At 41.3% G+C, this 14,940-nt stretch overlaps 1 protein-coding gene across 1 annotated transcript in view; it reads right to left on the bottom strand.

The window, feature by feature from the left end:
- The window catches only part of LRRC56 (leucine rich repeat containing 56), a 42,105-nt gene extending 29,982 nt beyond the window's left edge, over positions 1–12,123 (bottom strand). Inside the window, 2 exon segments of the mRNA XM_044426071.1 lie at positions 1,336–1,423; positions 11,971–12,123. Of these exon segments, the coding sequence (XP_044282006.1) occupies positions 1,336–1,423; positions 11,971–12,123 (241 nt within the window).
- Between the last annotated feature and the right edge of the window lie 2,817 nt (positions 12,124–14,940).

Below are 14,940 nucleotides of genomic sequence, written 5' to 3'. Positions count from 1 at the left end.
GTTTATCCACATAATCTCACTTCACTTCTTGAAGCACTGTGTCCTCTATGAACATTGCACAGTCTAGAGCTTCATACTCTTAAGACAGGATTTCCCACACACATTTTTACTTGTTTTCATGAGTACCGTATTTCTGGTTTCCGTACTGTCACAGTACAATGCTACACCTGGTCAAGTAATCCATTTCATTATGTTTTTGACTGATTAATCTCCCTCTCTCCTTCTGCTTCACACTTGAGAAAGAAATAAAAGGGAGAATGTGTCCAGAATTACTACATTTGACTAGATAAAGGCAATGGCAGTAGAAGCATAGAGTAGGATATGCCTCCTTCTCCCATACACTCATTCAAACTTGATTTGAATATAATTCCTGATATGTCAGCATCCAGAAATTAGGACAAACACACATACACTGAGGGACTTGGTTTGCGTGGCATGTTAATCCAATAGATTGCTACTCACAATGGTTTGTTATGTTGTAACCCGGACCACTGCCCACAGGAAGGTTTGTTTGAGGGCAACAAGCCATTCTGACAACCCATGACTTATTTTAGGGGTTGTTGTACCCATGATGGATTGTCAAGTTATCCAAACCTGGAAAACTAATCCCATTGTGGGTACAAAGAATCAGCTACTGACTCTCAGTGAAAGCAGTAAGAACACTTTGCTGCTTTTACCAAACATGCCCTTGCATCTGCCAATGCCAGACACCCAAAAAGTGCTGAAGAAGCACTTGGTGGGCAGCTGGCACTGGCCTTCTCTCCTCCCTGTTGCAGTCACCACAGCTATTTTGCACTTTAAACTTCTTTTCTGGAGATTGCTAAAGCCCCTTCCAAGCCAGCTTTCACAATCTCTGTTTCAACAGCTATGGACAGTCCCTTCAAAGTCCCCCAATGGCACCTTTGAGAGGCTGCCTATGGTAGCCAAATATTTTGTTAATTATGTTTTGCCCCTGATTATTATTTTAAATTTACCCTCAGTTATACGATTACAGTTGCATTTTTAAAGGGCAAAAAAGCCATAGCAGCCCTGAAGAGCTTATAATTACAGTAGGCCTGGGGAAACAACTTGATCCTTCCAGTGTCCCCTGGGATGCCCACGAGAAGCGTCAGTGAGGAGAAGAGGCCAACAACCCAGAGTGAATCCAATCACCTATTGGGCACACCACAAGTTGTTCACACATCTTCCCCCAGTGGCACATTGCCAGGGTGGGTTGTCATTGCATGCAAATGTGCCCAGAACAAGAAAGGAAACTACTCCATGTAGGAAGTTTCCATCACTTAAGAGACTTTTGTTCAGCTAGGAGAGTTTCAGTGCAAAGCAACATTTTCTCACCAAAGTTTCCCAGGGTGTTCTCTCTTGTGTCAACACGCATCTCTAGGGCCCTCACTTGCTGCAGATCATCTAGTCCTGTCAGTGCTCTCTGTAACAACAAGCAAAGGGTAGGTAAGAAATCTGCATATTTTTCTCATGGTATTCCATGAAGACATTTGCATTCTGCTCATAATTCATCCCTTTGTCAAGGGTTCTCAGAAGGCCCAGCACTTGGTTTTAAGTTCTAGTTCCTTACACCAAATCTCTGTATAGCAGTCCATTTCAGCAGTAGTGGTAAACCACCTCAGGATGAATGTATGCAGCAATACCAAACAGAATTTTGAAAAACACAGCTGATCAATAGCAATGCTGTTTGGCTAAAGGTTAAATTTCCCAGTGTTGACCAGTAATTGGCAATACTAAAATTGAGATACTGAATCTCTGTGGGATTCACAGTGACGTTTCACGTTAAGCAAACCTAGTGGCCAGGTCTACAGGATCACTAGAGAAGAAAAAGCCACAGGGGCTTCTTTTCCCCACCCTCATATGTGCCAGTTGCGCACTGTGTGATTTCCCAATTACCCTCATAGTGTGACAGTTGCTGTGTTGTCCCAACACGCAGAGGTGAACAGTGTGGGAAGAAGCTTCCAAACCACTTCAGAACACTACAACCCACCAGGTACCTTGTCTGGCACAGATGGCAAGGTAAGCTGTGAACTGTCAGGAGGAAGGGGAAAGAAACCACTGTGACTTTGTTTTCCCCAGTGATCATTTAAACCCAGTCACTCTGTGGGCTATTTGTTATTAACAAACCACAGTTTATTAGGATGTTTGGCTTTGGACAACTAAATAACTCACAATTCAACAATAACTCACAGTTCAACAACAAACCACACTGAACTGATACTCAACCCTTGAGTGTGAATTATTGTGTTATCTGAACCCAGTCTGGATTGTTTGGCATAAACCAAGACTGAATCCTTCATCTGAATATCATATTAAACCATGGCAGAGAATCTGTGATTTAACTGCTCCTGCTTTCAGGAAGAGCCAAGTGGGAGAGATTGGACTGCATGTAGCAGCACACCTGCTTAATCCTGATAAATCAGAGTTCACCAGAAGCCCAGTACATCCTAACATTTACTCAGCATATGCCAAATCTGTTCCTTGCATGGACAAAACTCAATCCTTGTGTAATTGGGCAAATACTGGATAACTTCAATTATGCTAGATGCTACAAGAGTTAGTAGGAATTGATCAGAATTATTCTTTGTTATATAAGGAAAGTCTTTTAGGTGGTGATCTATGTATGTTTATGTTCCAGAAAACCAGTCAGCAAAGGTACCAGTGCTCTTTCCCTCTTAATTAATAATGTCCTTTAAAATGCCCAGTCCAACAGTTTTCATCAGGGACAGGAGACACATAAACAATGTGGTAATCTGGCTCTTCCTAAGAAGCTGCTAAAATCACATGGTTCTCCAAGTTGCTTGAAGTTATACTTGTCTATCGTAAAATAAGAAGAATATCTTGACAGCTGCACACTGCTGGATCATGCAACTCTTTCCCATGATTCCACTAACGCACAAGGAGACAGCATGACATCATACAAGAAATATGTTCCATTCGACCTGGAGATTTCCTAATGCAAATGCTATCAGCGCTGACTTCCAACTGTTTTGCTGCAGCAAGAAAATCTAGGTGTGGCAGAAATGAGCCACTGTGGGAAAACCAGTGAGGTGTGGTGGTGAGACTGTGAGACTGGGGACATGGGAGATCCAGGTTCCAGTGCCCACTCAACCATGAAGCCCACCGGGTGACTTTGGGTCGGTCATTGACTCTCAGTATAACCTACATCACAGGGTTGTGGTGAGGATGCATGCAGTGTAACAACAACAATAAACTAGTTTGGGGTCCAATTCAGTATGAAAGAGCATTGGCCTTTCACAAAAAAATATATTGGGTGACCCAGATTGCTTTAAGTCAGGCCAAAAATAAATAAATAAATACATAAATAAAAATTAACAATGTGGTTTTCAATTCAACCCTGCTTTTGGACTCCACATGGATCCAGCAACTGTATACTTAATTGTAAAAAAAAGGCAGGGCGGCATCTTGTTCCATAGAATAAATCTGCACACCTCACAAGGAAATGTTAGAACTTTTCATCTATGAATTGAGGGCAACTACACTCTTCCTTGATCTGTCATTTCTACTTTTAGGAGCAAGAACACTGTGTGCCTACAAGTCATTGTTTGCCAGTAAAAATAAAGAAAGTTGTCAAGGCAGGAAAAGTTCCATAACTCTGAAAGCACCACAATGGAATAAGTCTACATGCAATTCTGCTAGATTTAAAAATACAACATGGAAGCTGGGATAACGCCTTTTGATTAGCTCAGAGAGTGAGTATGCTCTCCCAAGACCAACATTTTGTAATAAATGTAGTTCTATAATTTTTCTTCAAGATTTTTTTTCAGTGAGATAGAGAAACATGCCCCTCAGTCCTGTGCAGTTGTTCTTATGGAAATGCCCCGTTACTGCTATTATCACATCTGAGGAAAAATTAGTCACTTGTACAGGTAGTTCTTGGGTTATGAACAACCTGTACTTAAGAATACGTGGACTGCCATAAACCCTGTATGATTATCTCTAGAAAAAAGTCATGAATATCTCTAGGGAACAACATAAAACATTTCACATCTTCAGTGGCTGCTTAGTTCCTTAGAGATACAGTATCAACAGCTTTTTGTTCCATGGTGTCCTGACCCTAGACTCCACTGTTAAACCACCTACCCACTCCAGCAGCACAATCAAACCCTGACTCTCTAGCATGAGCTCCACCTCCATCAGCATCAGTTAATGTTAGGCTTAATGTTACCTCAAGAGTGCTCTAAACTGTTTTATGAACTGTTTGTTTTTTACAATACTGTATACCTACACTCATGTACAAATGCATACAGGTCAGTACCTGTAGTTATTTTATTATTACTGTATTATTATCATTATTACAATGCTGTATTGTGTTTAAGATGTTTTGGTGAATATGGAAGTGTTTCTTGTTTATATGCATAGAACATTTAAATTTATGCATATGCTAAGACGAACATTTGACTCACTCATGTGATCCAACTTACATACAAATTTGACTTAAGGATGTTCTCAGGAACTTAACTCATTCTTAACCTGAGGACTACCTGCATTTTATCTTCTCCAGTGGGAGTAAGAGCAGGTAAGCATGATGAGGAAAGAATTAAGTACCCTCTTTCCTACCAATCTTTTATTTCCTATGAGAACCTGAGAGACTGCACCATGTATTTAAGAAGGCCCAAATACCAATCATAGAATTGCATATAACATGCACTTCTACCTTAAAATAAGCAAGAAAGATAATCTCTAAATACAATCTAGAGCTCTAGAAGTGAAAGCAACAAAAAGTTAAGAGTGGACAGGAGTGAGATTTAAGTGGTTTAAAAGAGCTTTCAGTTTCGGTGATGTACACACATTTCTATTTGTGTGACTGGAAGTTCTGATCAAGCATGCAACAATCTGCTTAGCAGAAGCACAGGAGGCATAAGTGCACACATCATGAACACTGACTCATCTCTCAAAACACAACTGATGCTGAGGACGGGGGACTGGAAGAACCCTCTCTTCCCACTTAGACATTCCCATGCTTGGCAGGAGAGAAAATACAGCATTTTATAACAGAAGTTCCTCAGGGGCATCTCCAACAGAAAGTACATTGCAGTAGTCAATCCTAAAGTTTTCAGAAGTATAGGATATGGTTGCTAGATCCCTTTTAGGCAAGGGAAAGTTAATAGACCAGAGGCAATTGGCAAAAAGTGCTTCCAACTTTGGGCACTAGTTGATTCTCCAAAAATATTGATAGATCTAGTAGGATACCCACATTACTCACCTGAGATTTATAATCTGTTCTATCCCTGTCCACCTTGTTCAATCCAGCACTGAGAGAACAAAGCCGGATGTGATTAGACTTAAGAATAGTCATCTACTGAGTGACAATGTATGCAAAGATAGTTAAAAAGCTAATCTATTTCTCCAATAATAGTTGTTAATGATAATAATTTTGGAAAAAATGCAGCAGTGATCACTGACCTATAATTAATAGCAGTAACACAAGTTGAGGGGGAAAGGAGGGAGGGTTGCAATGTTCCTTTCCCAAGACAAGATACTTTCATCTGCACAGCTATGTTAGTATTATGCTTTTTCTTGTATTGTTCTTGCTTTCAAATTTTATTTGTGATTGTAACCCATGCTGAGCACCATTTTATTGCAAGAAAAGCAGAGTAAAAATCAATATCAAGGCAGGTGTGGGTATATATTGCTCCAAATCTCCAAAACAAGCTGTCTGGATACATAGGGACCATTAAGCATTTTTAGATATGAATCCACATTGCTGGTCCTTTAGAGTTCAACCATTCTTAGCTTCTTACCAACAGCTTTTGTTTTTTGAAGAAGCTGTTAATAACCCTGATACCTGCAAGGAGATACCAGGCCTTGCATTTTTAAATTATATTTGAATTTACAGAAATGCCAGAACATTTTCTAACTGTTTTTACACATTCCCTAGCCAAATGCTTACATTGTGACATCAGTAATTTATTTTATCCCAGACCATCAGCCATATACAGAGCTGAGTTAACATTATGCACTTGCCTTTTGACAGCACTCTCCTATGCATGTATGCTCAGAAGCAAGACCCACTACGTTCAATGGAACTTATTCCCAGTTAAATAGGAATAAAATGGTAGCCTAAGCCAGGAGTAGCCACAAAGTAGAGCTCCGGATGTTTGGGACTTTACACCCAGAAGGTCCTGCCAGCATTGTTAATGGTCAGGAATGGTGAGAGTTGAAGTCCAAAACATTTGGAGATTTAATTTCTGCCCATCCCTGGCCTAAGTTGTTTTTCACATTGCCAATTTATGTTACACAATAAACAGCTCTTCAGTACATCTCAGCACCAGTGTTTTACTGGATTGCAACCAGCAAAGATTCCAGCTAGCACAGCCATGCTTACTAAGAATGATGGGAATTGCAGTCAAACATATCTGGAAGGCAACAGGTTAGGAAAAGGTGATTTAGAAAGAATATAAGTCTAAACCAGACATGTTCAAAAGTCTAGTAACAGCCACAAGAAATGGACCTGTGCAAGCCAGAACAGCTAACTATAGAAAACACACAAATGTTTTGCAGGTAGGGTGGAAAAGAGCAGGAAAAAGAAGTGAAGATCACCTTAGCAGATTAAGTTGGCTGCACACGGAAACCTCAGCTGTGAAACTTAAATCCAGTTGTAGATGTTAGCCCTTCCTGGCTCTGGCATTTACAGCTTTTGTCCAAAAACACACTTAAAGATAGGCAGTGTAAGACAAAGCAGCTATAAAACTGCATTACTGATACTTGAAACCTTTTCACAGCAAGTGTTTCCATTTTCATCTTTCAGCAAAAGATGTCAATGGACTTTAAAATCCAGGCAAAGTTCTGTTTACTTTGCTGAACCTGATACTGAAAGAACAAATGCAACTACATGTTTGAAGAGTTTCTGCATTACCAACCATGAACTATTTCTGTTATAACACATATCAGTCAGCTTTTAGGCTATTTTGATTTTTTGTTCTTCCCTCCCTGAAGCTGCTCAGTATTTTTTGACTCTCAGCTGCACTAACAGATTGCTCTCACATTGCGACTCTCAGATTGCTTATGTCAAGCTAAGCAAATAGAGGCTAATCAATGACACCTCTCACCCTGCAACTTCTTTCCTTAAATTTTATCAGTTGTCAGCATGTGTTGCTCCTGATCACTAGGGCTGTACAGCCCCCACCCCAAATTAATTTATCTTTACTATTCAAAAGTGAGACTCTACCAAAAAAGAGAGAGGAAGTGACTCACTGAAGATATAAACGGTAGATACAGGACATGCCAACTTTATTTTTCCCCACAGATGATCACATAACACAGTTAAGTGCACATCACCTATCTAGTATCCATACTAATTATTCAGAAACAACCGTTACTTCAAAACCTAACTTTAAAAAACTTTGTACTAATAACTTAAATCTAATAGCAGGAAATAAATCAAGGAAGGGGTGCTGGGATGGAGTTTCATGGAGAGTGACAGTAAGCTGTGAAGAGACTGTCCTGAGACATAGTAAAGGGCAGGATATAAAGGCAATAAATAAATAAATAAATAAATAAATAAATAAATAAATAAATAAGTGTTAAAAGATTCTGACACTGGATCCTTAATTAGTAGCCCCAGATCCCAGTCTTTAACTTTTAAGATTATATCCAAAACCATGAGGACTAGAAATTTGTTTTTAAAGCTGTGGTGGAAAAGCTGAGAGAACCACAGCATCCCAGAATCTCTGAACATCATATATAGGGCTGATGGGAGTTTGATACCCACAATATTGGGAGAGCCACAGTTTTAAAGGAAAAATGCACAAGGGATTGCTTACAAATTTAGTATTATTATTACATTGCATTATTTTCCTTCTTCTTTCTTCCTCTTGCAAGGAACTCATGGTGGCTTACAAGGTTCTCCTCCTCTGTTTCTCCTCTTCTTTGAGATAGGTTGGACTGAGAGCCTTTGACTGGCCCAAAGTCACCCAGTGGACTTCATGGTTGAGTAGGGGCTAAAACCCAGATCTCCTGAGACCCAATCTAACACTCTTCATCAAGACACCACATTGCTAAATGTGTACCTACATTTAGCAGAATATTTTGGTATATTTATATTTCTTAGCTGCGTGGGACAGGTGGCTTATAAGGCCAAAAGATTGGTCCTAAATTAAATAAACTTTAAAACAATGCCACATACTAGCACCATCTTCCATTTTCACAAGTGACTAAGATAGGAAATGAAAGCAAAAAAGACAGCTGCAGTGCAGGGGGCCAGGAGAGACAGGAGCGAAATCAGATGGCAAGAATTTGTAGGTATTTCCTGGTGGGTGGGGGGAAAGGCAAAGTGTGGGGACTGCTGAATATTTCAGTTAATTTTGAACTAATCTTTCAAGCTTTTCTGGTCACTTGGATTATACCTTTTCAATTCAGTAACTGATATCAAATAATACTAACAATGGCCTTATTTAAATGGGATTAAGACGGGCTTGGGCACTGATTTATGGAAGAAGGATTTTACTACATGAATTACAATCGATCTCCTGCAAAATTTGCTGAGTCAAAACATTCACTGCACCATGGAGATTAAAAAGACTCTTCACTGCAGGAAACAAATATCCACACTATTGTACCCAAGGATAAACAGGATCTGGACCTTATGTGCTAACGGAAGTAGTCAGGTGCACATAGCAGCAATTTGAAAAGACTGCTCTTTTTGCAAGTCTAAGAAGCAAGACAAACAGCTCCCAGATTATCAAAACCATTAAGAATGATCATGTAAATGTGCTGAGGAGAAAATTATTTCCAGCCACTGAACCATTAAGGGGATCTAAGCACTAAGAAGACATAATGAACATTTGTTTGTAATCCATTGTTTCAACACCAGTACTATTTATAAAGTTGAAAAAGCTAAAGGAAATAACCATATGGAAGCAGCTGCTGCAACCTGAACAACCAGAGGTTAGATAATAGACACATCAGGCTTGTTATGAAAGTGTGTTGCAAACATAGTTAGTGTTTCCTTGACAATGTTGTATCTTAAAAGAAGGTGGGGGGAGGAAGAATCTGTTCCAACAGTGAAATGAAAGTCCATATTTGGCAGAGAATAATGTAACTGTCAGCTGCAATTATTGCATTACGGCAGGTTTTTTGACGCAGGGAACCTTGAAGAGTTTGAATCACAGCTAAAACCAGTGAAGAGGAAGGCTGATCAGACACAGCTCTTGCTTGAATGCACCACTTCAGTCTGTCGATAGCGGACCAAAGGTTTCAGTACTGTCGATACATATAAAACTAGCATGTTTCAAATGTTTAGCTAGCTTTATAGCTATAATAAAATATTTTTGTTTTTAAATGCAACAGGGAATTTAAACATCTAATCTCCAATCTTTAGTCTAAAATAGAAGAATCCAGTAACAAATGAAATCCAACAGGCCTTTTGTTAATCTGCTATACCTTTCAGAAGAGGCTGATAGGACAGAGCTATCCTGATAGTCTTGTGCCCCAGATTTTCACAGAAAAGTTCTTTCATTCAAAGAGTAATTGCTAGCTTAGAGAAGATATTTCTCTCTACCACACCTTTGCATCTGTCAAAATTTTTCAATGGCTCTTTAGTCAAACAGCACCAGCTTTTCACTGATGGATGCATGTCTCCCCCCACCCCACCTCACCCAAAAAAGAAGTCCAGCCTATACACAGTAACAATCACCCAATTTTATTTAAAATCAAAGTAGCAAGCATTTTTTCTTTAACTGCCATACAGAGAGGAAAAGTGCAAATGCAGCCTTGCTGAAGTTCTTTTCCCACAGAGATTGCTGTGTGCTGTGTACTATGCTTGAGGCTGCCTGTTTCCCACCTATGCTAATTCCCATCTAAATGCAGTCTGTCCTCTTGCTATGCCTCTGCCAACAGAAGGGAGCCATTTCCAGTGTACCTCAGGCCTTTCTCAGCCCTTAATTAGTAACCAAGTAAATAATGCATACTGCAATGTAAAAATGAAATAACCACAAGGGAACCCAGCCTCATTCTCATCCAAGAGGCTACAGCGCTGTTATATCAACACAAACATAAATCAAATATCAACAAATATGCACAGCTTTGCTGTATATGTATAAAACAGCAGGGGGAAATCTCCTGTTGGTAGAAGGGATGCTTTCTGAGACTGGGAGACTTTTCCTCCAGAGAAGCTTTTCCACTTGCTGAATGGGGAGATGCTATCTTGCCAAATTTTCCCTCCCCCAGCAGTCCCTGAAAATTTGCTCTGGAAAGCTGAGGAGAATCAGTGAACATCCCTAGTTCTTCTATTGGCAGGACAGTTCTCAGTGAAACTGTGCTCAAGGGATGTTGTCTATATTCCTTGAAGCAGGATCCAATCTACTATATTGTAACTGACTTCCCTGTGGGCAAGGGAAGGGGAATGAGGGAGAGACTTCAACTCAGTGGAAGGTCCAAAAGCAATTCACACCAGCAACTAGCAAGCTTCAAAAAACAGTGCCTGAGATATCTGAAGAACTGCACTGACATTTCAAGTTGACCATACCAAGTTTAATGACCCTTACTAGCATGAAATGTACAATCATTTTCTATGCCAAAACTATATGACCCATATACTAAGGTAAATCTCTGCCTCTCATTCAGGAATGTTAATTATATTTGTAATGTTAAAATACAATTTTAACTTTTGTAATATTTAATAAATCAATGTATTGTACAAAAGTTCTTAAAGGTTAACTGTGTGTATTGAAGTAGCACACATTTTGGTCAAGTGGTATACAAAAATGGCTGAAAAATGGCCAGAAGCACTAAAGCATCCTTCAGTAGCCACATCTGATTGGAATCTACCTGATATAAGGTGGGTTCACATGTAATGAAAAGTCATGGTCGAAACCACCATGACTATGTGAATCCAACAAGAGTAGTGAAATGTGGTAAAGATGGTCTCCACAGAACCACAGAGAGAAGCGACGGCTTGTTCTATGGCTTCCATACTTCACCTTTGCGTCCGAACCCCATTTCCATGTGGTTTCTACCTTTCTGCCAGGGAGGTTTTAGCAAGAGCAAACGCAGCAGCAGCAGACACTCCAGCTTGCACTCTCCCATTCAAGTCTACCTAGCAACTACTGAGGCAGCTGCGGCCATGCTGTGATTGGCCACTCTGCCCTCCTTTTCTTTTATGCCTGGGTGCTGCCCTCCCAATGCCCACATGCAGCTTTGGAACCTTGGTGGCAGCCGGGCATCGTGCCATGCTGTCCCCAGCAGCAGCATCCTTGGGGACGGCTGTGCAGGGCCCTCCTCCCTGGCCAAAACGATGCTTTGAAATAAATATGTCCTTGCTCTACTGTTAGAGCCAGCATTCTCCTTCCGCGAAAGCTGCACTTCTTTGGAAATTTCTTCCCAGCAGGACACACCACCTCAGTCCCTGGCACAGGTGCCTGCGCTGCTGCCCCCCATATGCCTGGCTACTGGGGGGAGGTGGCCCCTTCCAGTGAATACAGTGGAGGCAGAGACACACCTGCAGTGAGGGAGAGGTGGGGAAAGAGGTGTGGGTGTGGCTGGGTATGCTTGCATGTTGGCACATGCAGAGTGTGGCAGCACAGAGAAGGGCTACAGTAGTGCTACTCCAGAGCAACAGTGAGCAGTAGGCAGTTGCTTCTTCCGAGCAGCAGCAACAACTAAGAGCAACAGACTGAAGCCATGCCTAAGGGAGTGTGTGAGCCAATGAGTGAGAGACGGGTAACGCAAGCAGGATCATCGTACCCTGGGACTGATCTTCAGCTTTGAGGGTTTCTAGGATGCCAGCTGACATTAGGAGGAAAGATGGAGAAATGTGGAAACCATGTGACTGTCTGAAACCAGGATCCAAGAAAAGAAACCACACTGTATAGTAAGTTCACAGTACGGCATGGTGTTACATGTGAACACAGCCATACTGTCATAATGCAATGTTGACTAGTAAGATTAATAGGGCTATTAATGTTCTAGAGTTCTCATTATTGATGCAATAAAATGGCATCTACTCACTAGCTTATTGGGAGAAAGATATTCATCCACAAGTAGTTCTTCATCATCTTTAATCAATGGACTGGGATTCAGACTTTGCCAACCCAAATCTGTGACCCGAACTGTTGCAGAACTCGGCCTCGTGATTCGGGCTAACTTCCAGTTTAGCTCCATCTCAGAGTGCTCTAAATGCTGAAAACACAACAACTCAAGCTCCAGTTCTTATTTCATGCAACATTAAAGCAAAGTTAGTTTTTTTGTATCCAGGGCTGTACTAAAATCTTATAGTGACACTGAAAAGTGATATAGATACCTACAGTACAAACACCAGGAATCTCACATTTGGCTTCACGATACATGAGACATCAGCATTTTAAGCTTATGATTAAAGATCACCTCTCACTGTTGCTCCTTTTAGAAGACCTTTCTACATTCGTAAAGGTTTTATTCATGCATAACTGCTTTATCACTCCAAAATCCCAATGATAAATAAAAGCATCAGTTTGTTTTAAACTACCAAGTAAGTACCAAGAAGGAATTTGTTCTTTGATAGTAAGAATAGAACAGCCTTGATAGATCTCACCAAAGAAAGTTAAATTTATCCCAGCAACCCATTTCCATCTGCAGCCAATCAGATGCACTCAGGGAACCCACATGTAAGCCATGAAACAATGACTTTCCTCTCCCCCACCCCCCATAGAAATTAATGGTATTCAGAGGTCTATCAATTTGGAACATTATGGCCAGGTCTGGACAACACAACAACTGATCTTGATTTCTTTTCATAGGTGGGTTACTGTGTTATAAAGACACAGCCCAGGTTACCGAGGGTGGTATTCCCCTGCCCCCAAACAACCCACTCTGAGAACTCATGGGCTTTATTTATCTGGAGTACTTTAACCCATCCAATCAGTACACATCTCTGGATGGCTTACAACAATAATACAATAAATACAACAGTATAAATTACTAGGTTGTTGTCACCCACAGTGGGCTGTCATGTCATCCGGACCTAAACAAGACAGCCCACTGTTGGTGAATCCTGAAAATCAGCAAGCCATTGGGAAAGAACAGCAACAATCCCTTGCTACAGCTGCACATGCCCCCCCTGGCAAGGAAGGACAACCTTGCCAGCAGCTTGAGAGTTACTCTTAAGCTTCTGACAAAGATGACCAAGATCTACTCCTACTTGTTAATGGGGCATGTGCTATCTTGCTGAGGAGGAGCTCCCAGCCATACTTGCTGGCAGCTCAGAAGCAGACCTATCCAGCCACTGATGGGGATCCACTCAGTGCTGTCCAGTGTTTGAGGCAACAACACAGAGCATATTAGACACCTCCATCTCCTCCAATCAGCAAGTAGACCTCACAAGCAGGAAGCAGGAGCTGGAGATCAACTCAGCTACACTACCCTGCTCTACGGAGTGATACCCACCAGACTGGGCATCCTTGCCTCCTTCTGCAGAGGAAACAGGAGCTGGGGTGCACCCCACATCATGTTTCAGGCAGGGCACAAGCCCTGTTTGCATCATGAGACATAGAATAAATGCTTTAATTCTTCCTTTGTCCTTGTAGTGCCCACAGAGCTTGTGCTCTGAAACACAGTGAAGTCAGCTTCCAGCCTGTCTGGGGCCACATGCAGCAGGTTGCCTGCACCAGCGGGGGAGCAGGCAGCCCCCCTGATATGGCCTCAGCCAAGACTGGAGATCGACTTCATTGCATTTAAGGCCACGGATCCTGTTTGTGCAGCATCCCTGATCATGGCTGCAAGAGAAGAGGCCTGTTCCTTCTCAGTCTCCTGGGACAGGAGGGGAGGGGGAGGGAATGAAGTACCCACTATGAGCCTGATTGCCTGTCAGTCACATCATAGGTATCTGCAAAAAAACCAACCCACTCTGGCTTATTGTGTGTGTGTGGGGGGGGAGGGTTGTGTCACTCAAACTCAATTTAGTCACCATCTCTGTTTTCTCTTTTTTACCTGATAAGAGCAAGTAAGCCTCTTATTTTTGGAATGTATCTATTTTCCTCACAAACTGCTGAAGGTGTCTTTATTCCAAAATGAGTAGAATGACATCAAAGATTTCTGTTATCACTCAACACATGACTCCTTTCTGTTCTGCCTGACTGTAATGAAACTTAAATTCTAAGCAAACATGTTTTAAATCACAGCAGCAACAAATTAACTGAGTGGGCTTGGGACTCAGGAAATTTGGGTTTTAGTTCCCACTTGGTCATGAAGCTCAATGGATGACTCTGGGCCTGTCACAACTCTCCATCTAACCTACCTCAAAGGGCTGTCAGAAAGATAAAAAGGAAAGAGTGAGAACTATTTAAGCAGCCTCAGATTCCTTGCTATGCAACATATATAAGAAATGTTAGCCAGCTATGTATAATGTCAAAAAGTCCAAACATGAATACTACAAAATACTACAAAACTGAACCAAACAGAATACTACAAAACAGTCCAAACCGAATACTACAAAACTGAACAAGAAATAATTAAATCATTCAGAAGAAAAATAATCTACAGTCTAGAAAGGAATGTAGTATCCAGGATTTTACCTTCTTCAAGGAAAAATGGAAGTCAATCTTGACCATGGAGTTGGGCATGGTAGGGGAAGGCAGGTGTTAGGAGGTGGCAGAACCAGGTGGGGATGTCTGCTGGGCAGGGTGCCCTTGTTATAGCCACAGAAAGCTCCAAAGCACAGAAACCCTAACCTTCTACCAGCACAGTTATTATTAGTTTAGAAGTCTGGAGATGCACTGCTAATTCCCTCTGAAATTGATTTTAGCAGAAGGAAGATTTTTGATTGACAAAGATCCATTGTGCTGAAAAGCACAGCAAAGTTGTCCCCACCTCCCATCTTAAGCAAGCAGAGCTTTGGGAGTGATGAGTGATCCGCTACTTCACTCCTCCCTCTGGCCCCAGCACAACAAACTCAGTTCAAGGTGCTCTGTTAGTAAGATTTATTTATTAGATTTATATCCTACT

Source organism: Varanus komodoensis, unplaced genomic scaffold, assembly GCF_004798865.1.
Source record: "Varanus komodoensis strain SLA01 unplaced genomic scaffold, ASM479886v1 scaffold16, whole genome shotgun sequence".
NCBI lineage: Eukaryota > Metazoa > Chordata > Lepidosauria > Squamata > Varanidae > Varanus > Varanus komodoensis.
The sequence above is the reverse complement of the archived record's forward strand: the minus strand, read 5'-3'. Positions and strand labels throughout refer to the sequence as shown.